The 25918-nt window shown below is 43.2% G+C and overlaps 1 protein-coding gene across 1 annotated transcript in view; it reads right to left on the bottom strand.

The window, feature by feature from the left end:
• Positions 1-25918, bottom strand: part of TRAPPC12 (trafficking protein particle complex subunit 12) — a 791394-nt gene that overhangs the window by 243470 nt on the left and 522006 nt on the right. Inside the window, exon 12 of the mRNA XM_044070401.1 lies at positions 16375-16448. Within this exon, the coding sequence (XP_043926336.1) occupies positions 16375-16448 (74 nt within the window). The remainder of the gene's footprint in view (positions 1-16374; positions 16449-25918) is intronic.

Here is a 25918-nt window from a genome sequence, read left to right as displayed (position 1 = left end):
ATGTCTTCATATTCAGAAGCACCAGAGTCATCGATAGTTTGATAGTTTACAGAAGCCATATCGGAATTGGAGAACTGAGTGCGAAAATATCTAGCTACAATAAAGGCCCAACGACATATAGTTCTGGGGTTGAACAAAACACAAAAGCGACAGCAAGGGATGTCGTGGTCTGGGCCTAAACAGGTGACGCATTAAGAATGGAAGTCTCAGTGTGGCATTTGCTTTCCACAGGCGAGACAATTGTTAACTTTTTCTGACATCAGTTAGAGTAGGAAAAAAGGATCCCCAACAGGGTACTTAGCTTTATAAGACTTCAATTCGGAAATGAAAACTCAGGTAGAGGCTGACCGGCACTCAAGTGAACTGCATCTGCTTCGGGCTCCTCAGCAAGTAAGACTGCTGTAATGGTGTCGGCTGCCTGATTTTATACCACTGACGACCTGACCTCAGTCCTGGAGCGACAGCAATTGACGCAGAAATACTAAGCCTCTGGTATTTGGGCCGACCGTGGGCTACCCCTGGCAGGATAATCCAAATGTGATGACTGCAACAGTGAAACATGAAGAACATCTGATCCTTATGGGAGACAGTCTCTTACCATCTTGTTCATTCCTGGACAGAATTTCTTTAACTTTTGCATGGAAGAGGGTCAATCCATCATATACAGCACTGATGAATGACATTTTGAAGTGTTCAGCAAAACTGACTAGGTACATCTAAGCATGTCTCCATACAGTTATGCCAGTGCCTGCAGCTCTTGAGGTAACTTGTGTGGTATTGAAGATGAGGTGCATTGGGACATTAGGCAAAGATCAAAGGGTAGCCAAGTGCGAGTTGACAGACCTTCTCTCCTCAGCAAACACAGATCCTGAGAGAGATCTGGAGTGCTCCCTGGTCAAATCTCTCTGGAAGTGCATAACATGCATCAGATAACTCAGTGCCCCGATCCCAAAGGTTACTGATGCATAGAATTTCTTCCCAAATCAGTCCAGTGCTTGACAATCCCTGTTTGGGGGATGGTTAGCAAAACTCTCTTCAGCCAGTTCCTTCTTGGTGATGCCTGCCACCACCATGGAAACAACAGCTGGGCCCTTACTCCAATAAGAACAGTCCTTCGATGAAACCAAGAATGCATTCTGTTCGCATGGGATGGGTTCTGGTTCCTCACAAGTTAATTTAGGGATTAAATATACCATCGTGTCTGCTGGGGGGGACCCAAGAAACAGATGGGAAAGCCCCAAAAGTGTCAAGAAATACTGACTCCTCTTGGGATGAAGCTTTGAAGGACCACATCCTTTTTCTGAGTCTTTCTAAAATTTTGCCAAATGATTCATCCTCAAAGGGCATCTGGGGGACACCTTCACCTCATCAAAATCATTATCTTCAGTTAGGGATGCCTGTAGGTAATCAGTGTGATTCCTTTTATACTCATGCATCTGATGAACCTCCCCAGTAAGATGCTATTGTTGAGGATTCAGAAATCGACTGGAGGTCCTCAATGTGGACAGACTCAAGAATTTTGAAGACTGGCTGTCCAGACAGGATACAGGAAGTAGGATCAGTACCTGCAGAAATCTTGTGGGGGAAGGATGGATACAAGTTTGCTAGAATGAGAAAGCACTCTCTTGAAGGCTTCAAAAGCAGAGCCCAAGACAGGCCCAGAAACCCTTTCAATAGGAGCTAGGCCCCCAAACAGGACTGGTCTCGAAGTCCTGCCTAACTTGGCTTTGAAGCAGATGTTGCAGTTGAACTGTCCAATGCTGAAGCCCCAAAGGAAAGGGAATGTTTCAAGAATCTCAGAGTTGCACTTACTCTCCTAGGCCAATGCCTCAGCCCGGACATCCGTTAGGATCCAAGCCACTAGCAGCTGACTGGATCAGAGATAATGCCAGTCAAAGAATGCCAGAGTCAAAGAACATGAGAACTTCGGATCTGATGCAGATATACCCCTGGAAGTACTTAGACCCGAAAGCCCTGACTCCTAAGGACAGACTGGGGAAGGAACAGTAATCTGATGAAGAGAAAGTACAGTTGCGTACACTTACCATAAATGTAGATATTTGAGTGTATTCACTCTTGCAGTCATCACATTTGGGTTATCTGCCCTGCAGGTAGCCCTCAGCTGGCCTGAATATCAAAGTCTTGGATCTCTGCGCCAGATGCTGTCTCTTTTTCCATGACGTCAGGTCATCAGGGGTATAAAACATGCAGCAGCCGATGCCATTACATCAGTTTTTCTTGTCCCAGATATCAGGTGCCCCCATAACGGCAAGCAATTATATGCTAGGTTACACCTCCAATGAAAAGCAAATACACCAGAAAGCTGAAATACACTAAACAAGAAGAGACGTATACCAAAGACAAGTCAGGGGGCTGGAGGGAGGGTAACCAGGACTGCAACAGTGAATACACTCAAACATCTACATTTACGGTAATTGAACACAACTGTACTATGTTCTTCGTGCTTCACTGTTGCAGTCATCACATTTGGGTTGATTCCCAAAGCTAAGGAAGGGAGGAGGAAGTTAGAGAGCATTAGGACCAGCTATTAAGCCCTGCAAGACTGCAGTGGCAAAACCAGCTCTGGATTTAGAAAAAATAGGCATGTGGTAATGCTTGGTGAAGGTATGTACAGAGCTCAAGGTAGCAGCTTCTAGGATGTCCCTGGTAGGGACACCTCTGAGAAAGGCTGTAGAGGTAGAATGGTGGTGGAATGTGATCTTATCCCCTTGTGAGGTAGGTTTTAAATGGTGCTTATAGCAGAAATGCTTGCTTTCAGATGGCCTTCCCCTCTGCCCCTGCAGCAAAGCCAACTAGTAGCTGTTCAGATTTTCTGAGAGGCTTAGTCCTGTCCAAATAAAATCTAAGTTGTCTGTGCACATCCAAAGAGTGCACTATTCATTCTCCTTTGTTCTGTGGATTAGGGAAAAAAGTAGGCAAATGAATGGACTTGACTAAGGGCCACACTAGACACCACCTTGGGCATAAAGGAAGGATTGGTCCTGAGAGACACCCTGTCTGCATGGAAGACGATGAAGGGCTCCCACTGCCATGAGGGCCTGTAATTCAGACACTCTTTTTGCTGAAGTTATGGCTAGAAGGAAGGCTGTTTTCCAAGAAAGGAATTTCAACTCTGCAGTTGCAGCTGGCTCAGAAGGAGGTAGAGTAAGCTTTTCCAATACAAAATTAAGGTCCCAGGCTGGAGTAGGGGCTCTCCTGGGTGGTCTTAAAATTTTGGCCCCTCTGAGGAATTGCTTTAGCTGGGGGTGAGAGAAGAGGGGTGGTTCAGTATTATAATGTGCTGAAATAGCAGAGGCATGAATTTTAATTGACGAGAAGGAAAGGCCCTTGTGGAGCATCTCTGTTAAGTACTGAAGAATATGCAGCAAGCTGGGCACCGTTGTGCCCATCCCCTGAGTCTGGCTCCAGGAACAGTATATTTTCCACTTTTCAGCATAGGATTTTCTAGTACTAGGCCTCCTTGCCTCCAGAATGACATCTAGCACCTGCTTATTGAGGGATGCTATTGGAGAGCTCAAGGAATTAGCCAGGCTGCAAGGTTCAGGGTTTGAAGCTGAGGGTGTAGAATCTGGCCCTCCTGCTGGGACAGCAGGGAAGGGGTCTGAGGCAGGTTTCATGGCTCCAGCAGTGACATACTGTGCAAGAGGGGGTACCAGTGCTGGCGTGGCCAGTCTGGTGCAATCAGTATTGTCCTTGGTTTGTCCTGTTTGATCTTTAGCAGAACTTTTGAGAGAAGGGGCAGGGGAGGAAAGGCATAAACTGAGAGGCTTTCCCAGGTGAAGGACAGGGCATCCACTTTCCAAGCTTGACTGTGGGAAGTCCTTGTGCAGGATTTGTCCAATTGGTAGTTCTGAGGGGAGGCAAACAGGTCTATCTCTGGATTCCCCCATTTGTTTCTCAAAAGGTTGAATATCTTTGGTTCCAGTTTCCACTCGTGTGGGTCCATGCGATTTCTGCTTAGGTCGTCTGCCAGTGAATTTAGCTTGCCTGGCAGGAATCAAGCTTGTAGGTGCACTTGGTAGCTCAAGGCTGTATTGCAGAGAGGGTACGAGTGGGTTCCCTCCTGCTTGTTTATGTACCACAACAGTGGTGTTGTCTGTCTTTACCAATAATTGTCCTGGAAAAAATGTGGTCCTTGAAGGCTGTCAGGGAATTCTGTTCAGCTAACATTTCTTTTTGATTGATATGCAGGTGCATCTGACACGGGTTCCATTTGCCCTGAATGCACTGCCCTGCCAAGTGGGCCCCCCATGCATAGTCTGATGCATCTGTTGTTAGGGTTTGGGCGGCAGGGGTAGAGTGAATGGGAGCCCCTTGTTGTGGTAGCAGGCCTCTGACCACCAAATGAACTCTGTCTTTATACAAGGAATGATAGGAATCACTGATTCCAGGTCCTGAGAATGTTGACACCATATGCTTTTTAGATATCATTGTAGTTTCCACATATGCAGTCTTGCATATGGAATTAGTAGAATGCAAAAGGCCATGAACCCCAGGGCTTGCAGGAGATAGCTGGGTCTTTGTGTCCAGTAGTTTGAAGTAGGCTGTCAAACTTGTTCCTCTGGCGTGAGGTAAGCCATCTGGGAAGTTGTGTTCCAGCTTGCTCCCAGGAATACAATTTGTTGGCAGGGTACTAGATGAGATTTCTTTTCATTTATGGTGTACCCCAGAGAGGTTAGAAGTTTCTTTACAAATGCCAGATGTTTTAGTAGCATGTCCTGGCTTTCTGCCTGAATTAGACAATCGTCCACGTATGGGTATATTTGAATATTTCTTTGCCTGCAAAATACAATGACTGGAGCTAGGCACTTTGTGAATACCCTGGGCGCAGTGGATAACCCAAAGGGAAGTGCAGAGAACCGATAGTGCATGGAGCCTGATCTGAAGCGTAGGTATTTCCTGCAAGATTCCATTATTAGAATGTGCAGGTAAGCTTCCTTTAAGTCTAAGGTTGCCAACCAGGCATATTTGCCTAGCATAGGAAGTAGCTGTTGATGTGTTAGCATTTTGAATTTTGGGATTACCAAAAAGGTGTTTAGAATAGAGAGGTCCAGGATAGGATGCCAGGAGCTGTCTTTTCTGGGTACCAGGAAAAGTCTTGAGTACAAACCTTGTCCCCTTTCTAATGCTGGGACAGGTTGAATAGCCCTGATACTTAGAAGAGAGAGAACCTGCTGTTAAGCCTATGCCCACTGATTTGCGAGTAGGTCTGGCCAACTATTTGGGGTTGGTAATGTGTGGAAGTGGAATATGTATCCTTGGAAAACTACATTTAAAACCCATTTGTCCTGGGTAATGAGTTCCCAGTTTTTTGCATGCCGGGCGATCTTTCCCCCTAAGGGAGCATGCAGTTGAGCAGGGCTTGGAAGATCTAAGGTTAAGTCATTCTGACATTTTTCCATAGGGGAATGTCTTACTACTTCCAGCTTTGGAAGTGGGAGCCCCCCACTGCTTAGGCCTGTGAGTACCTTGAGACTGTAGCCTAAGTGGTCTGCTGTTCCTGGGTTTGTACTGAGAAGGCCTGGAAGAGACAAGAAAGGACCAATTCTTAGAAGGCCAATGCCTACTAAATCTGGGAGGCTGTACTTGTAGGAAATCTTTAACAGTTTGCACAGATTTAGATTTTTCCTCCATCTTTTTATGGACTTCTTCTGCTTTGTTGCCAAACAGGCGGTCTTGGTTTAAGGGAGCATCCAGTAATTTAGCTTTAACATTATCTGGCAAATTTTGCTCCTCAAGCCAAGCATGCCTTCTAAGAACAAACCCAGTGACAGCAGCCCTGCAAGATGCTTCTGAAGAGTCAAAACCACATTGCAAAGTATGTTTACCAATTTGTTCAGCATAATGCATTAAATCCTGTAATTCTTTGTTTTCAGCACAATCTCGAATCAACATAATTTTCTGTTTAAGTAGTCCCATAATATGCTGCTGATACTTTAACATATGAAACTGGGACTTTAAGGCCCTAATGGCCAAAGTAACAGAAGTGTATACCTTCTTACCCCCATCTGTCCAAGGCCCTGGAATCTCTATCAGAGGGGGTAGGGTCTTTGGGAAATGGTCTCTGGGTCAGCAATAGGATTCTTGAATTGGAACTTGTGAGAGTCAGGTACTCTGTAATACCTGTCAGGTTTCCTGGGAGCTGGAGGTAAAGTGTCTGGGGCCAGGCTGGATTCCAAGAAGGCATCATCTACAATGTCCAGGACAGGAGGGATAACTAAAGGCCTGTGTTGAGGGAGGAGTAAGAATTCCCTAAGCCTCTTTTTTGAGTCAGAGAAATCCTGGCTTTCCCAGCGGAAATGCTCCCTAAGAATGTGCAAGGTTTCACCAAAAGAAAAATCTTCTGGAGGGGAAGCAGAGGGAATGGAGTCCTCTGCATCAGAATCCTCATAGGTAGATAAGGATAAATCCTGGTAATCAGAAGAAACTGAAATTTCAGAATCCTGATCAGAAGAGTCAGAAGGAAAATCAGTTCTAGGTCTCTTAGAGGGTGAAGGCTGGCTTCCCCTAATTAAAGTAATAAGGTCTTCAGCCATTCCTATCATTTGTTTTTTAGGCATATGGGCCTGACTCTGCGGTTTGGACGTTGGTTTTCTAGAAGTGGGTCGAGTTTTAGGCCTTGAAGAAGAAGAAGATGGCGTTGGTTTGAAATGTAAGTCAGTAGGCCTGAATACACCCTCAGAAGCCGGTGCCTGCACAGCGGCTCCGGGCCCATCCAAGGTAGAGACATCTGCAGGTTCCACAGTAGAAGAAGCATCTCGCGGCATACCGGACTCCGAATGGGTCTCAGTAGAGACCTGCAAATCTGAAGTAATGGGCATCAGGGGCTGCAAAAGCGCCTCACTGAGTACCAGCGAACTGGCGACTAGCTTAATGGAAGCGTCGTCAGCAGCTTTGGACCTATGCGGTCTGTCTCTGTCTTTATCTTCATGTTTTTTGGAATGTCGGTAGTCGGATGGCTTACCAAAGCCATTTCTGGATAAACTGAGAACCAAAATAATTTGCAGCAAAAATAAACCAAAGACGAATAGTTCGTGGTCTGGGCCTAAGCAAGGAATGCAGTACGAATGAAAATCTTTATGAAGTATTTGCTTTCCACAGGTAATACAATTGTTAACTTTTACTGACATCGGTTTGGAGCAAGAAAAAGGATCCCCAATGGGGTACTTAGCTTTTTTGAAGACTTCGGTTCTGAAACTCAAAAATGAAAATTTCGAGAGTCGGACGACCGGCACTTGCAAACTGCTTCTACTTCGGGCACCGCACAGCAAGAAAGACTGATGTAATGGCATCGGCTGCATGTTTTATACCCCTGATGACTTGACATCATGGAAGAAGAGACAGCATCTGACGCAGGGATCCAAGACTTTGATATTCAAGCCGGCTGAGGGCTATCTGCAGGCAGATAACCCACATGTGATAAAGTACAGTTTTGTACCTACCATAAATGTAGATGTCCGAGAGGTATGCATCTGCAGTCCTAACATATGGGTTGTCCTGCCTCAGGCAGCCCTTCGGTCGGCCGGATTCCAAAGTCTAGGTCTGGCCTCGGCTGAAGTCGCACTTCACCCGACGTCATAGCTGCTGTTTATTGGGTATAAAGGCATCAGCCAACGCCATTTTCCTCAGTGTTTCTTGCCCCAGATGCCAGGTGCCCTCTAGTAAGGCTAAATTTGGATAAATGCAAATAATTCCAAACAGTAGAGAGCAAACAATATAAAAAATATATATATATATATACATATATACAACAAATACACCATAACAGATTCCCCCAGCTAGCTGAAAGATGGGTAAATACCCTAGGAGTACCACAGAGGGGAAGGAGGGTGGGTAATCCTGACTGCAGATGCATACCTCTCGGACATCTACATTTATGGTAGGTACAAAACTGTACTATGTCCTTCAAGGATGCATCTGCAGTTCTACCATATGGGTAGAATACCATAGCCAAACTGGGGGAGGAGGCACTAAGATAAAGATGGTGTAGTTAAGATCCCTTGTAAAACAGCAGTTGCAAAGCCTGCTCGGGATCTAGAGTATAAAGGAAGATTGTAATGCTTGGCAAATGTATGCACGGAGCTCCAGGTAGCAGCTTCTAAAATGTCTTTGGTAGCCACTCCTCGTAGGAAAGCTGTAGTGGTGGCTTTAGCTCTTGTGGAATGAGGTCTGATATTATCAGGAGTTGTCTTTCCATGAAAAGAGTAACAAAAACGAATGCAATTTCCTATCCATTTTGAGATGGTCTGTTTTGAAATTGCTTTTCCTTGCATTCCTGTTGCATATGCTACCAAAAGCTGGTCAGTTTTTCTGCTGGTCTTAGTTCTGTCCAGATAGTAGCGTAATTGTCTGTGCACATCCAAGGTATGTAGCAGTCTTTCCCCTGTTCTGTGGGTTGGGGAAGAATGTAGGTAAATGAATCGCTTGGTTCAATGATACTCTGGAGACCACTTTTGGCATAAAGGTAGGGTTGGTTCTCAGAGAGACTCTGTCCTGATGGAAGATAAGGAAGGGTTGTACTGCCATTAATGCCTGTAACTCAGATACCCTTCTTGCTGAAGTGATTGCTAGTAGGAAAGCAGTTTTCCAAGACAAGAATTGTAATTCTGCTGTTGCTGCTGGTTCAAAAGGGGGAAGAGTTAACTTTTCCAGCACAAAGTTGAGGTCCCATGTACGTAAAGGCGGTTTCCTTGGAGGCTTTACATTTTTGATTCCTCTCAAGAACTGCCTGAGTAGAGGATGAGAGAAGACAGGAGGATCCAAGTTGTATTCTGCTGAAATTGCTGATGCATGAATCTTAATGGAGGAGTAAGACAGGCCAATGGAACAGCTCTGCTAAATATTCCAGGATGTGTGCTATGTTTGCCAATGAGACATTTTCTCCCTTTGCTGCACTCCAAATGAGGTATCTTTTCCACTTGGCTGAATAAGTCTTCCTTGTGGAGGGTCTGCGTGCCTCCAGGATAATGTCCTTAACCCTCTGAGATAAATCTGGGTTATTTTGTGTTATGCAATATTCCAAGCAGCTAGCTGCAGTGTTTTCAAGTTTGGATGTAGGATCTTGTAGTTGTCCTGTGTTAGTAGTAAGGGACATAGAGGAAGATGCCATGCGTGTGTCCGAGACATGCTTCTCAGTAGCGGGTACCAATGTTGTCTCGGCCAGTCTGGAGCTATCAGAATTACCCTTGGTTGATCCTCTTTGATCTTCAGTAGAACTTTGTACATCAAGAGAAGAGGTGGAAATGCATATGCTGTCAGGTTTTCCAGCTGAAGGAAAGTGAGTCCACCCTCCAAGCAAGTGGGTGGTATGCTCTTGTGCAGAATTTCTTCAATTGGTGATTGTGTGGGGAGGCAAACAGGTCTATCTGTGGTAGTCCCCATTTCTTTGTTATGGCTTTGAAAATATCTGGATGCAGCATCCATTCGTGAGCATCCGTGGTAGTTCTGCTTAAGGTGTCTGCTAGAGAATTTTCTTTTCCTGGTACAAATCTGGCCTGAAGTAGAATGTTGAGGTTCAGGGCCACATTCCACAGGTCCATTGCCATCCGGCATAGAGGATATGAATGTGTACCTCCCTGTTTGTTGATGTACCACATGACTGTGGTATTGTCCGTCCTTATGAGCAGATGACCCTGTTGAAGGAGTGGTCTGAATGCCTGGATCGCATATTTCACTGCCAGCATCTCCTTTAGATTTATGTGTAGATTCAGCTGGTCTTGGGTCCATAGGCCTTGTATACACTTGTCCACCATGTGAGCCCCCCATCCTAGGTCTGAGGCATCCGTGGTGATGGTCTGGCTTGGCTGTGGTTTGTGGAAAGGCAAGCCTGTGTTCAACTGACAGGCCTGAGCCCACCACAGGAATTCTTGCTTCAGGCATGGAATTACTGGAATCTGGTCTTCTAGACTGTGCTGGTGTTGAGACCATACATTCCTTAGGTACCATTGTAACTTTCTCATATGTAGCCTGGCATGCGGAATCAATATTATGCAGGATGCCATGTAACCCAGGGCTTGCAGGACTTTCCTTGCAGTAAGCTGAGTTTGTTTTGTTAATGACATGAAATAGCCTGGTAGTTGCTTTTGTTTTCTTCTGTGAGAAAGGCCATCTGAGTTGATGTGTCCAGTTCTGCCCCCAAGAATGTTATCCTTTGGGATGGTACTAGTCTTGTCTTCTGCATGTTGACTGTGTATCCCAAGGCTTGCAACAGTTGTATGACATTTTCCAAATCTTTTGTTAATTTTGCCTTGTTGTCCGCTTGTATTAGGCAGTCGTCCAGGTATGGGTAAATTTGAATTCCCTGAAGTCTGCAATGAGCAATTACTGATGCCAGGCATTTCGTGAATACTCTGGGCGCAGTAGATAAGCCAAAGGGCAATGCTGAGAATTGATAATGCTCTGATCCTGCAAGAAATCTGAGGTGTCTTCTGCAATCTGGTCGTATAGGGACGTGCAGGTATGCCTCCTTGAGATCTAGAGTCACCAGCCAAGACTCCTTGCCCAGCATGGGAAGAAGCTGCTGGAGGGTCAGCATTTTGAATTTTGGAACAATGAGGTATGTGTTCAGTGCGGACAAGTCGAGAATAGGTCTCTATTGATTTTCTTTTCTTGGTACCAGGAAAAGCCTGGAGTAAAATCCTTGGCCTTGTTCCATAGGTGGCACCTTTTCTATAGCTCTCATCCTTAGTAAGTTGTTGATTTGTCTTAGAGCGTCTGTTTTTTGGTTTGGTGGTAGGTTTGGCATTCCCCTCTTTTTTGGTAGAGTGTGGAAGTGAAACCTGTAGCCCTTGTCTATTGTTTGTAAAATCCATTTGTCTCCTGTAATGTAATGCCAGTTGTCTGAAAATAAAGCAAGCTTTCCGCCCAAGGGAGCTTCCAGTTGTTCCCTGGTAGGCGGTATCAGAGCCAAGTCATTGGGTCTGTCCTGTGGAGGTGGTTGTAGTTGAATCTGTGGCAGTACATCTCTGATTGGTAGGTTGCCACTGACGTCCCCTGTAGGCACCCCTAGATTGATTTCTGCCTCTTGGGCGTCTATTTCTGCCTCTCTGTGCTCTGGAGTTGTCTGGAACGGACCAATTTTTCGAAGGCCAATTTCTGCTAAACCTTGGAGGTTGGACCTGTAAGAAATCCTTGACTGTTTGGACAGATTTTGCTTTTTCTTCCACCTTCTTTAGAACCTCCTGTGAAGGGGAGCCAAATAAACTTTGTTTCTCCATGGGAGCATCTAGGAGTTTTGATTTAACATGGTCTGGTAAAGATTGTTCTTTTAACCATGCATGTCTTCGAATCACTGTTCCAGTCATAGCTGATCTAAAGGAAGCCTCCAGTGCATCATAGCCACATTTTAAGAAATGGTTACTGACCTGCTGAGAGTTATGTACCAAATCCTGAAGAGACTTGCGGTCTATAGGTTCAGGAGAGGACAGTTTTTTATTTAGCTGGTCTAACAAAAATTCCTGCTACTGAATCATGTGAAATTGACAGTTTAAGGCCCTAGCCGAAAGAGCAGCAGAAGTATAAACTTTTTTACCCCATCTCTCTAATGCTCTAGATTCCCTATCAGAGGGGAGAGGCTTTTTGGCAGAAGCAGCTGCCACACCTTTCAGGCCCTGTGAAATGGTTTCGGGGTCTGCAACAGGAGCCTTATACAAATGGTAGTGCGTGTCCGGAACCCTGTAATATCTGTCAGGCTTGGCAGGGGCCGGAGGAAGAGAATCAGGAGCAGTACAGGCATCATTAAATGCATCATCAACTACTGTTAGTACTGGAGGAATGGCTAAAGGCCTATGCTGTGGTAAGTGTAAAAAAGTCCTTAGCCTTTTCCTTGAATCTGAAAAATCCTGGCCCTGCCATTGGAAATGCTCTCTCATAGCATGTAAGGTTTCCCCAAAAGAAAATTCTTCAGGAGGAGAAGCAGAAGGAATGGAGTCTTCTGCATCAGAATCCTCATAAGGAGAATATGGGCCTTCCTGAGGGTCTGTAATGTCCGAATCCTCCGAGGAATAGTCTGTGGAGACAGGTTCCGGGGGTTCAGTCCTAGGCCTCTTATCTGAAGGGGGCTGAGAGGCCCTGTCTGGGTGAGATTGGGATCCCCTGATCAAAGAAATGAGATCCTCAGCCAGGCTGAGTATTTGTGAACTAGAGGTAGGCCTATGTGGGGGAGTTTTAGCAGGTAAGGCCTTAGAAGATTTAGCTGCTTTAGCCCTGGCAAAAGCCTTGATAGACATAGAAGCAGGGGGTCTAGCAGCCCCACGTGCAGGGGTAGATATGTCTAAAGGAATAGTATCTGACAAATCCTGGGTGCCTGCTTCTGTAGCAGTAATTTCAGTAGCAGATTCGACCATGCTCTGTGAGGCCTCGGCTATAGGAGGCATGCTTTCGGCCGAAGGAAGTACCGAGGACTCTGTTTCAACCGGAACCGAGACACTCGCGGTTGGCCTAACCGCGGTTTCAGCCAAAACCGCGGACCGCGAGCGTCGGTCCTTTTCCTTGCGCTTTTTAGCTATTTGTGTAGCCGGAGTCTCCGACGGCATTTTGTAAGCAAAAGCGGGACCAAAAAACTCCTCTGCAAACTCCGACCGACGTCTAAGTGTCCGTCGGTTGAAGGAAGCACAGGCTAGACAAGCTGATACGTCGTGGTCTGGGCCTAAGCAAGGAAGGCAGTAAGAGTGGAAATCCTTATGAGGTATTTGTTTCCCACAAGTTAAACAATTATTTACTTTTTCTGACATCGGCTGAGGCAAGAAAGAGTCCCCAACGGGTACTTAGCTTTTTAGAAGTCTTCGGTAGTAGAAATCTCTGGATCTGACCGACCGGCACTTGCGAACAGCTTCTGCTTCAGGCACCACGCGGCAAGAAAGACTGAGGAAAATGGCGTCGGCTGATGCCTTTATACCCAATAAACAGCAGCTATGACGTCGGGTGAAGTGCGACATCAGCCGAGGCCAGACCCAGACTTTGGAATCCGGCCGACCGAAGGGCTGCCTGAGGCAGGACAACCCATATGTTAGGACTGCAGTTGCATCCTTGAAGGACATCTGCAACAGTGAAACACGAAGAACATCAAACTATTCTCCCAGTCGTGACAGGGGTTGGAGCCGGGAGAACTCAAGCTGGATTTGGGTCCTGAGGAACTTCCTCTTCAGCTTATCCACATTAGCTTCTGAAAGACTCCTGGAGGACTGAGCAGAGAGAGGAAGTAATGGAAGAAGGTCTAGAGATTCAATGTAGGAGCCTCTCCTAAAGAATGGGGGATCTCAGTCTGGATGCTACTGGCTCCAGAAAAATGCATGGTTCTGGATCCAGTGAGAAAACGCTCCAATGTGAAGGTAAGACCCAAATGCAATCTTTGGTGCTGGAGCCAAAGAAGGGGAGAACACTGGGGACTGCTTTTTCAGTTCCTTTTTCTTAGGGTAAGGGAAAGTCAGAAGTACTGGAGCTAAACTCCGAAAAAGGAGACAGACAAAAAAGCACCAAAAAGAGTTAGCACTTAACTAACCTACCAGTCAAGTGGCAAACAAAATCTGAGGAATCTCTCTCATTGCAGGACGTTACAGGTAAGGGGAGGAGCCTGAGCAGTGGATCCAAAATTTTATAGTGGCTGAAGTCGGATCTGAGACCGATCTGATAACCCATCCACAGAACAACAGATGGAAGAGACTTCAGATCTACAGGTTGCAGGTCATGAGTTATAGTACTATCACCGATATCAGCTGTCTTTGATTTTGCCTTATATTTTTGCCCTGTCCCTAAAACATTTTAATTTTCTAATAAATGACTCAAGATTAGCATCATTCAGTAATGCCAGCCCTTAGAGTTACATACTTTTTATTCTTCAGAAAATGCATCTTGATGTAAAATTTGTCCTTCTATTAACTAAGTGAATTAGACAGACATTCAAAAATTGTCCCCGATTTTGTGCCCTTTCCTCATTATTTTTGGCTCTATCACTAATTCATGAGCAAAGAAGATGAGACCTACGAGTGTTATGCTTTGGTGAAATATTTCATAAAAGAAATATTATAGAAGCAAATCCATAAACTGCTATCTGCACACTGTTGGAGATCCACATTCAGAGAAAAGATCTGTAAAGGGGAAGTGAGTGAAACTTGCTCTGATTACCAACAAACTACACAATACAGGCACTATGTCTTATCTTATACTTCTCGAGAAAACTAATTCCCAGTGGGTCAACCACTGAAACCATGTCCTAGCAACAAAAAGCAGGACAAGTGTGTCAGACCAACAGTAAGGTCTGCCTGCGAGAGAAGAGAAGGAAATGTCTAAAGGGAGATTCTAGCTCTTTTTCACTTCACAACAACTGTTTTTCTGCCTTTATGTTACAGCATAGCTTGCAAGGCATTTCATTTTAACAATCAAGCCATCTGCAGCTTATTACTAAAACTGGTCATATTATAAGGCAGACTGATAAGCATTTGGTCATGTCCTTTATACTGTAGAGAACAATTATTAGGCTGGTAACGTTAATGGGCAGGTTGCTGGATATCAGTCCTCAGCCACTATATAGTACAGAGGCATTAATGCAGTGGTGACTGTGATCATGTTTGATGACAGAAGGTTGGATATCTGTTTAAATCTTTACTCTGTACACAAACAATGGACAGGTAACAGTAGGCATGTTAGAGGACAAAATGCTAGGCATCTGTTCTTAACCCCCATGCTGACCTGGTCATTTAGAGGGCAGAGAGACTTAAATACCGTGGTTGTTGCAGCAACCTAAACATGAAAACTGCTATGAAAGTAAATGCCTCTTGAGGAATAACACAATATCCAAAGCCATATTTGTTATCAGCATCAACAGAAATATTACAAAAGCACAACAGATGCATCCATATCTCTACTTATACTCATTGCCAAAAGTTCCTGAATGCAGACTTTTTTCCTTCTGAAAACCCATCTATGGTTCAAACTTTCATTTCAGAGTGTCAGCAACACAAAGTTGACAGTTACAGAATGCTCTGAAAGAATGACTATCTTATTACCTGTGTGATCCCACTGTAGTCAACTGCAGAAATAAAACTGCAAAAAAAAAATGAACTTGAATGCAGAGAGTTGGAGGTAAGGTTACCAGAATGTCTTAGATTTTACAGCTGTACCTTAACCAAAAGGTGACAGTTTGTCGGTTATTTTGCAAACTCTTACTTGAAGAATAATACATAAACTACATTGTTAAACAGGGCATATTAATTCAAAGAAGTGTGTGATGACTGCGAGTACAAATCTGCAAACACTCACTTTCACTCACACCACCAACCTGATTCACGTTCCTCACAATAATGGGCAGGGGAGGTTAAATCTCAAGTTGTAAGAGGTACCCTGATATGGTGCTGATGATCTTATTTGACTGAATCAGAAAATAGGAGACCAGAGGACGTGAAATGAATTAGTTAAACTGATGCCAGCAGTAAAGCCTGGAATATCCCAGTCATACAGCAGATGGCATTGTAGCTCTACCATACTACTGTAAGATGCATTCACAGCAGCTGAGATTTGGGTTTGAAAATTGATGATAATTAGCATTTACAATGGTCATTAAGAACAGTTGCCACTTACAGTCTTTAAAGGACAAGTCTGGCTAGTCAGGTTCCAATAAAACAAACATATGAAAATAAAAAGCAAGTAAGACAGTGATTAAGAAATATATTAAATACAATGCCTAAGATTGTTCTGCTTGCCCTTTTGCTACAGTTGAATGCTAGTGGTTTCCAACCGCATTTCTTTTTCAGTGCATTTTTATCTTGCTCCCTTTCTCTCACAACACTGAAAACAATGGGTTGCTGCTTTAAACAGCAGTTCCCAAAACACCATACTGTTTACAATGTCTTTTCTTCATCACTGTTCCAAGTAACCAAAGTAATTCAAATGACTGATGATCTTAGAAGTCAGCCAAATTCTATATTTTTGAGAAGCATTTACACATATGTAGGAATGCAGCTCAATGTCATTGCGTTGCTAAACCTATACATATTTAAACTTTACAAATTGCATGCCTTACATATTCTTGTTAATGGTACAAATATATTTTCTGAAACTAATATAAGAAAAATTTGTAACAGCCTTGAAGTAAAAGTCCCTCATTATTCTGTCATCTGTAACCATGTTAGAATGTACATTTTTTATTACAAATCAAAACTACACATTTTAAATATTAAATAAAATGTGTGTAGTAAGATTCATTGTTATTATAATCCTGTATATTTCTAATGTGGTTCACTCATTTTCTTACTGAACTTCTTAGTTCGCTAGAAAACATCAGTGGTTTTGGTCCTTTTCTCAGCAGACACTGTGTTCCAATATATACGGTATTTCTGCAGTTCTCTGCCGCCCACGTACCTTCATCATCAGCAGACAGTTTGCCACGGAGTATATCACCCGGCCCAGACGTGACCTCCACAGCTCAATGGAGGCTGCAAAACAAGAGCAGCTTATGAACATGTGCAACTAAATTAGAGCTGCTTCCTAGCATTCATTTTTAGCTCTTATATACTGCAATCTTTTCTAAAGATTCTCTAACTGTGAATAATTTCTTAGGGTAATTAAGTGTTTTCACAGCTGCAGACATGCAAAGTGAGATGTAAAATACAAAGTAAAGGGTTGGCTATAGACTGTGGTTCCATGCAATCATTCTGTAAGATATTTAACAATGTATCTGTAATCTGTGCACATTTATAACCTGAACTACAAAAATAATCAATGCTACAGCTTCAACTAAGAATGCCATGAAAAAAAAAACACACACACACATTATAAAATGTTTGCAACTGATGTTATAAAGTGGTGTGCAGTCATCATAACTAAAGAGCATATCAGTAAGATGAAACTGTACTTCCCGGTCAGTGCTCAATGAAATTAGCAATGTATAAAGACATATATGCCAGCCACCACCCTTCGATATCTGCAGATATTACTAAAATATGGATCCTTTGATGACACTAGTAGTCTAGGCATGAATTTCCAACTACCTCTTTTTTTAGAATGTGACTATATATATGCAAATGTCTCTAAAAGTAAAAAGCCTGACAATGAGTCAAGTTTTAGCTCCAGCAAGTCAAGAAAAAAAAAAACATGATCATGAATGAGGAAAGCACATAGCAAAACAATATACATGATGTACTAAATCAGTCTGAAACACTGGATTATAACTATATGACTTTAGAACAACTGCAGTCCAACTGCCACTTAGACTTCATTAAGGGTCCAATATATTTCAAAATGCAAAGATGGTGGAGTTAACAAGTATCCCTCCAGTGAAGGTAAGGCAGTGCAGTTAAGTTTGATGGTTCAAGACTGAATCTTGCCACATGTATAAACATACTTGGTAAATTTGCATTTAACCCTCCTCTGTGTAATGTCCTCAGCACTTATTTTGTTTTGCATTCCTCTTACACTGCCAGCGAATGTTATGCACAGTATATGAAATAATGAGCTCACATCTTAAATTTGCACTTCATACAGATAATGATGTTACCTAGTGACCAAAAGATGGCACAACGCCACAAAATAAAGGCAATCACAGCAGCATGCAGATTGCTTTTTTTTCTGCTGTTATTTCTAGATTGAAGCATGCATAACAGCAGCCAGGTGTCTCATGGTAATTCCTCCCACACAGCGTCCCCTTTTATAAGGTCCCCGGTACACAAGTGGCATAATGCTCTGCTTCATTCCCCAGCAGCCAGACCCTGGTGTATACATGGCACCTCCTGCTACAGCCCAAATTTCAGAGTTCATTCTACATAGAACAGGATATATTTAATAATTTCCTAGTAAACCACAAACATGAAAATTTCACAAATCAACAAATCATTCTGTACAGTTTCCACTTAAATGACAATTGGCAAAATAAGTGACCTAGAGCAGTGCTGGTACCTTTTAAAGCACATAATGTGCGAGAAAGAATGGGTGGGAACAGCAGCAGCTACCATTAACACAAAAAGTTTCAATTTTAAAAGAAGGGAGAGTATTCTAATTATGTCAGACAAAAGAATACAACAACCCAATCCACAGGGCAGTCTTCCCCAAAGCATAACAGCAATATAAAAAGTGTGTGCATATCTCATCCTTTTCATCTATTATAGGGGTCGGTGACTAAAATAACTACTGGTGCTGTACGAAGTCTATGAAACTCAGACTAGGGCCATTATCTCCAAGACAAAAAGAAATGCAGGTAGTGTAGTATCGTCTCTCTTCTGTAATTATGCTGGTTTAAGAGTTGCTTGATGTCCGAGGGCCATGAGTTTGAGATTCCAGATCTGCTGGTTAAATACATTTACTGCAGAAATAGGAAAAAAGGACAGGGGTGGCATTACAGGGAGAGCAAAATGCAGCAAAGTTATGTTTTACTGGCTGTCAACTGTAGAACTTGCAGCTGAATTACAGATGAAGTAGGTCAAGCATATCTAATGCTGTACTTCATAAAGTGGGAAAGGAGAGCTACAAAAACATGATTTACAGGCAGTACTTTATCAAGCATTACTTTTTCTTCATAGTATTTCTGAGGGTTTCTTTAACAAAGCAGGAGACTGACTGCCTCGACTTATTCTGAAAGTCTTTATTCAGTTAAAACCTTCCATCTCAGCAGGCAGCTCTACAGTTTCAACACATTATTGGAAGACAAGTCTACAGATATTTTCCTTACATTAACTGCCTCTGCAGGGTTTTGCATCTTGCTGAGGATGTATATCAGACCTGTATTTTAAGTGAATAATGTTCTTGACGATTAAAAAAAAAAGATTGTTAAAAGAATCAGAATCTCTGTTGTCTGATTAATATAGATATGGGCCACCATTATTTCTTCACAGTTCCTCTGAATATAGTCTTGCACATTCTAGCTGCACTGTACAACAGTATGAACATGAATCATTTTACACCACTGCACATGCCATTCCAACTAAACTCCGATTAGGACATGCAAGACGGAAGAAATATACTGTAACATATCAAGGCCAAAAAGTCCAACAGTAACCAAGTACCTCTGTGTAGAAACAGAACCAATCCAATAAAAAAGAACAACAAACAGAGGCAAGGCTCCAGATTCCTCAGCTGATTTATTCACACAAACACAAGTGCTTTCACTGAATGCTTCTTCAAGTGTATATAAAATGGCACTCACACACCTCTACTTATATCAAACATTCAACAATCACATGATCACAAGGTGTATAACATTTAAAAGTACATAAATGCAGTATAAACTGTAACCACAATAAAATGCATGGCATTTCCTATCTAAATAAAAAGAATGCACAAATGCAACATATAGTTATAAACCATACGAACACAAACATGTTCTATCTACGTAAGGGTCTATTCTTCAAGATGGGTCTCATCGTTTCATGGTCATTAAGGCCATGTCCTGCATTTGCTCTTAATCTGAGAATCCAGTTGGCCTCTAAATTCTCTTTTTTTCTTTTTTATACTGTAACATATGACTTCCTGCAGACAACATGTGAAAATAGCACCTCATCACCAACCCAGTCTGCACATTCTCAATGCCTGGGTCCCATTCACAGAGTGCCTCACTAGCCCAATATTTCAGTAATTGTGAATCCTGAACAGAACTAATTATGTTTTGGTGGTAGAACTGGAGGTCATGCAAACAGAGAAGAGGGAACATTTGATACTACATAATACCAGCTGTTTCCCTTTTTTGTGCTTTATGTGATCTCAGTTAGTTTATACAAGTTTTAGGGAGAGTGAGAGTCATCCACATAATGGGAAGGCTGGAAGAATGTTTATTACAGTGTTCTATGCATATCAAGTGATGTGTGTGGACGTCAGTGTTTGAAGTTGCTTCCTAGTGGTGGAACCACTGGGAATTTTTGATATGGATGTAGTTTCATACCTCTCAACCTACAGACAGAGGTGTAGCTACCCAATACTGCACCTGGGCTCACTCCTCTATTCTGATATCCCTCCAAAAATAAAATCTCTTTTCTAGTTTTAAACTGTAGCAACTGCTTGCTAAATTTGTAGCAAGCAGTGGCAACAGTTTATAGCACACACAGAGCACTCCAGCACTCAGTTTAGATTGCAGATGCAACACTAGCATTTTAATGCTGGTTGTTATGCACAGAAAAATGATTGGGATTGGCTAACTATACCACATGACACTCTGCAACTGGGGCAGCTGTCCCTTTCACCCCACCATAGCTATTCTACTGCCTGCAGACAATGAAAACAGCTACAAAGGCCCTTGAAAACTAGGTACATCCAGCCAAAAATGTAGACATCTAATTACCTTAAAATTTGATTGCCAAACAGCACATAACTTTTCCTGCTTCCAGTAGGAACGTGAGATACTACACAAAAACATATTAAAAAACAGAGTGACAAAAATGATGGAAAAATATAAGCAGAGAATGACCGAAATGATGGAAAAATATAAGCACATTATCAAAGAGACAGTGCAAATCTGTAGACTTCAATGAACTATACAGCAAAAGTCTACCATACAAGGTAATTTATTTTTGCTTCCAAAAAGGAAGATGTGTTATCTATTTCTTTAAATTACTGGTGCCACTAGTATGTTGGTCAGGTAGTATGATTTTCTACATATGAGACAGCTTCAAAAATCACATCTGATGAAGGGGATTCAGAAAATTGTGTGGAATGGTAAAATCAGGCCTGAATATAGGGACATGCCTCCAAAAAAAAAAACTACATCATGTGCAGGGGTAATGCAGAACTCAAAATAGGCGTGTTCTTTCAAAACAGGTACAGCTGAGAGGTCTAGTACGTCTTTGATAACTGGGCTGCAAACTGTAGAGATAAAATTACCTAATCACTGTCAGGTGTCCTGTCAAAAACAAAAACAGCTATGCCCAGCTTACTCAAACTTTAATTTAATTCTGGTTCAAGTTTTATTCTCCACATAATGACTGGGATCAATGGCCATGAAAATAACAAAGCCTGTGGAAATATCAGTGATCATATAAGGTTACCAAATCCCTGGAGACAAAGAAAATTAGCATCTGAACTTGTCACCCAACCTGGACTATTAAAAAAAAGTACAGTTGTGTACACTTACCATAAATGTAGATGTTCGAGTGTATTCACTGCTGCAGTCATTACATTTGGGTTATCTGCTTGCAGTAGCCCTCAGATGGCCTGATTAACAAAGTCTTGGGTCCTGCGTCGGATGCTGTCCCTTCTTCCATGATGTCAGGTTGTCAGGGGTATAAAACATGCAGCCGACACTATTACATCAGTTTTTCTTGCCCCAGATGTCAGGTGCCCCCTAATGGGAAGCAATTAAATCTATAAATACAAGGATATACCTCCAACAAAAAAGCAAATACACCAAAAAGCTTTTTGAGCATAGTAAGGGAGAGTAGAGGTATAGCCAAAAGAAGAAAGGGGGCTGGAGGGAGGGTAACCAGGACTGCAACAGTGAATACACTCGAACATCTACATTTACGGTAAGTGTACACAACTGTACTCGGTTCTTTGTGTTTCACCGTTGCAGTCATTACATTTGGGTAGAGTTCCAAAGCTAAGGTTGGGAGGAGGAATTTAAATAAAATTAGGACCAGCTATAAGGCCCTGCAAGACTGTAGTGGCAAAGCAAGCGCTGGATTTAGAGAAAATTGGCAAATGATAATGCTTGGTGAAAGTATGTACAGAACTCCAGGTAGCAGCTTCTAGGATGTCCCTGGTAGGCACGCCCCTGAGAAAGGCTGTAGAGGTAGATGCAGCCCTGGTTGAATGGGGTCTGATGGCCTGTGGGATAGGTTTTCCATGGTGCTTATAGCAGAAATGAATGCAGTGGCCTATCCATTTTGAAATGGTTTGCTTTGAAATAGCTTCCCCTCTGTCCTTGCAGCAAATGCCACCAGCAGTTGTTCAGATTTCCTTTGAGGTTTAGTCCTGTCCAAATAGAATCTAAGTTGTCTGTGCACATCTAAGGAGTGCAGTATCCATTCCCCTTTGCTCTGTGGGTTAGGAAAGAAGGTAGGCAAATTAATGGACTGATTAAGAGCCACACTGGATACCACCTTGGCCATGAAGGAGGGAATGGTTCTGAGGGACACCCTGTTCGCATGAAAGATGATGAAAGGCTCCACTGCCATAAGGGCCTGTAATTCAGATACCCTTCTTGCAGAAGTGATTGCTAAAAGGAAAGCTGTTTTCCAGGAAAGGAATTTCAAATCTGCAGTAGCAGCTGGCTCGAAATGAGGAAGAGTGAGTTTCTCCCAGACAAAGTTAAGGTCCCAGGCTGGAGTTGGAGCTTTCCTGGGTGGCCTTAAATTTTTGGCCCCTCTGAGGAACTGCTTGAGCAGTGGGTGAGAGAAGAGGGGAGGCTCTGTGCTATAATGAGCTGAAATGGATCAGGCATGAATTTTGATGGAGGAAAAGAACAAGCCCTTATGAAGCATCTCAGTCATGTATTGTAGAATCTGAGGCAAATTGGGCACTGCTGCACTCATCCCTTGAGACTGGTTCCAGGCACATAATCTTTTCCATTTTGCAGCATAAGATTTTTCTAGTACTAGGCCTCCTTGCCTCTAAAATCATATCCATTACTGATTTACCAAGGGATGGTAAAGGAGAGATTAGGTAATTAGCCAGGCTGCTAGGTTCAGGGTTTGCAGCTGAGGGTGCAGAATCTGGTTCCCCTGCTGAGACAGGGAAGGAGTCTGAGGCAAGTGACATGAGGCCAAGCGTGACACAATGTCCAAGAGGGGGTATCAGTGTTGGCGTGACCAGTCTGGTACAATTAAAAACGTCCTTGGTTTGTCCGGTTTGATCTTTAGTAGTACCTTGGAGAGCAGAGGCAGAGGAGGAAAGGCATAAACTGATAGGTTTTTCCAGATGAAGGATAGAGCATCCACTTTCCAAGCTAGCTTGTGGGGAATCCTTGTGCAAAACTTGTCCAATTGATGGTTCTGGGGGGAGGCAAACACGTCTATATCTGGGCTCCCTCATTTGCTTGTCAACATGTTGAAAATCCTTGGTTCCAGTTTCCACTCATGTGGGTCCATGAGGTTTCTGCTTAGTCCTTCTGCCAGGAATTGAGCTTGTAGATTCACTTGGTAGCTCAAGGCTGTGTTCCACAATGCCATGGCTAGTCTGCAGAGGGGGTAAGAATGTGTACCCCCCTGTTTGTTTATGTACCACATGACAGTGGTGTTGTCCGTCTTTACCATTAGTTAACCTGTAAGAATGTGGTCCTTGAAGGCTGTCAGAGCATTCTGTACAGCTAACATTTCCTTTTGATTTATGTGCAGGTGCATTTGACTTGGGTTCCATTTGCCCTGAATGCACTTCCTTGACAGGTGAGCCCCCCATGGATAGTTTGATGCATCTGTTCTTAAGGTTTGGGTGGCAGGGGGTAGTGTGAATGGTAGTCCCCTTTTTGGTGGCAGGCCTCTGTCCACCAAAGAAACTCTAGGCGTAGGCAAGGTATGATATGAATCACTGCTTCTAGATCCTCTGAATGTTGACACCATAGGCTTTTGAGATACCATTGTAGTTTCTTCAAATGCAGCCTTGCATATGGAATTAGAAGAATGCAGGAGGCCATGAACCCCAAGGCCTGCAGTATTTGCCTTGCAGATAACTGGGATTTTGTGGCCACTTGTTTGAAGTAGGTTGTCAAATTAATCCGTTTCTCTAGCGTGAGGAAAGCCATCTGGGAAGTTGTACTCAAGCTTGCTCCCAGTTATATAACTTATTGACAGGGTACCAGGTGTGATTTCTTTTCATTTATGGTGTACCCCAGACAAGTCAGCACCCTTTGAACAAAGGCCAGATGATTCAAAATTATGCCCTGGCTTTCTGCCTGAATTAGACAATTGTCCAGGTATGGGTATATCTGAATATTTCTTTGCCTGCAAAATGCAATGACTGGAGCTAGGCACTTTGTGAATACCCTGGCCATAGTAGATAAGCCAAAGGGCAGTGCAGAGAACTGATAGTGCATGTAGCCTGCTTTGAAGCGTAGGTATCTTCAGCAAGACTCCCTGATAGGGATGTGCAGGTATGCTTCTTTCAAGTCTAATGTTGCCAACCATGCATCTTTGCCTAGCATAGGAAGCAGCTGGTGAAGAGTCAGCATTTTGAATTTTGGAATCAGCAGAAAGGTGTTTAGAGTAGAAAAGTCCAGGGCAGGATGCCATGCTTTTCAGGGTACAGGAAAAGTCTTGAATAGAAACCTTATCCCTTTTCCTCTTATGGTACCAACTGAATAGTCCCCATGCTTAAGAGAGAGAGTACTTGATTTTGGGCCACTGCCCACTGATTTGGGGACAAATCTGGCCACCTGCTTGGTGTTGGTAACATGTGGAAGTGAAATCTGTATCCTTGGGACACTATATTTAAAACCCATTTGTCCTGGGTAATGAGTTCCCAGTTTTTGGCCAGCAGACCAATCTTTCCGCCTAAAGGAGCATTCCGTTGGGAAGTGCTTGGAAGTTTTAAAAGCAAGTCACTGTGACAGTTTTCCATAGGGAGGTGTCTTACTACTCCCAGATTTGGGTGCGGAAACTCCCCACTGCTTAGTCTTGTGTGTCCCCTGGGACTGAAACCTGGGGGTTTCTGCTGTGTCTGGGCTAGGCTTGAGAAGACCTGGAAGGGTCTGGAAAGGACCAATCCTTAGAGGGCCAATGCCTACTAAATCTAGTAGGCAGAACTTGTAAGAAATCTTTAACAGTTTGCATAGATTTAGCTTTATCTTCCATCTTTTTAAGAACTTCCTCAGCTTTGTTGCCAAACAGGCAGTCCTGATTTAAGGGAGCATCCCACAGTTTAGCTTTACAATGATCAGGCAAAGATCGCTCCTTAAGCCATGCATACCTTCTGAGCACAGACCCAGTAACAGCAGCCCTGCAAGAGGCCTCTAATGAATCAAATCCACATTGCAAAGTATGTTTTCTAGCCTGTTCAGCAGAATGCATTAAATCCTGTAATTCTTTATTTTCAGCACAGTCAAGATTCAACATAATTTTCTGTTTAAGCAATCCAATAACATGTTGTTGATACTTTAACATATAAAACTGGCAGTTGAAAGCCATAATGGCCAAGGTTGCAGAAGTGTAAACCTTCTTACCCCATCTATCCAGCGCCCTGGAGTCTCTATCAGAAGGGGTAGGATTTTTAGCAGTAGAAGCCTTAATGCCATTGGGTCCCTGTAAAATAGTTTCTGGATCCGCAATAGGATTTTTAAAAAAGGAACTTGTGCGAATCAGGAACCTTGTAATATCTGTCAGGGTTTCTGGGAGCAGGAGGCAAAGAATCAGGGGTCAAATTAGATTCCGAAAAGGCATCATAAACAATGTCTAGTACAGGAGGTATAGCAAAAGGCCTATGCTGAGGCAGGAGTAAGAAATCCCTAAGCCTCTTTTATGAATCAGAAAAATCCTGGCTTTCCGAGTGGAAATGCACCCTTAGAATATGTAAGGTTTCACCAAAAGAAAAATCATCTGGAGGGGAAGCAGAAGGAATAGAGTCCTCTGCATCAGAATCCTCATAAGTAGATAAGGGGAAATCCAGATCATCAGAGAAATCAGAATCCTGGTCAGAAGATTCATAAATAACTTCGGTTCTAGGTCTCTTAGAAGGGGAAGGTTGGCTTCTCCTGATTAGAGTTATAAGATTCTTCAGCCATTCTTATTTGTTTTTTTGGCATAGAGGCCTGAGCATGCAGCCCGGGGATTGGTTTCTTAGGCATGGTTCGAGATTAAGGCCTAAATGAAGAAGGAGGCGTTGGTTTAATATGCAAGTCCGTAGGCCTGAATACACCCTCAGAAGCTGGTGCTTGCACAGCGGCTCTGGACCCATCCAAGGTAGAGACATCCACAGGTTCCACAGTTGAAGCATCTCGCAGCATACCTGGCTTCGAATGGGTCAACATAGAGGCCTGTGAATCAGAAGTAGCAGG

Source organism: Protopterus annectens, chromosome 1.part0, assembly GCF_019279795.1.
Source record: "Protopterus annectens isolate FY-2018-M chromosome 1.part0, PAN1.0, whole genome shotgun sequence".
NCBI classification, from domain to species: domain Eukaryota; kingdom Metazoa; phylum Chordata; order Ceratodontiformes; family Protopteridae; genus Protopterus; species Protopterus annectens.
The sequence above is the reverse complement of the archived record's forward strand: the minus strand, read 5'-3'. Positions and strand labels throughout refer to the sequence as shown.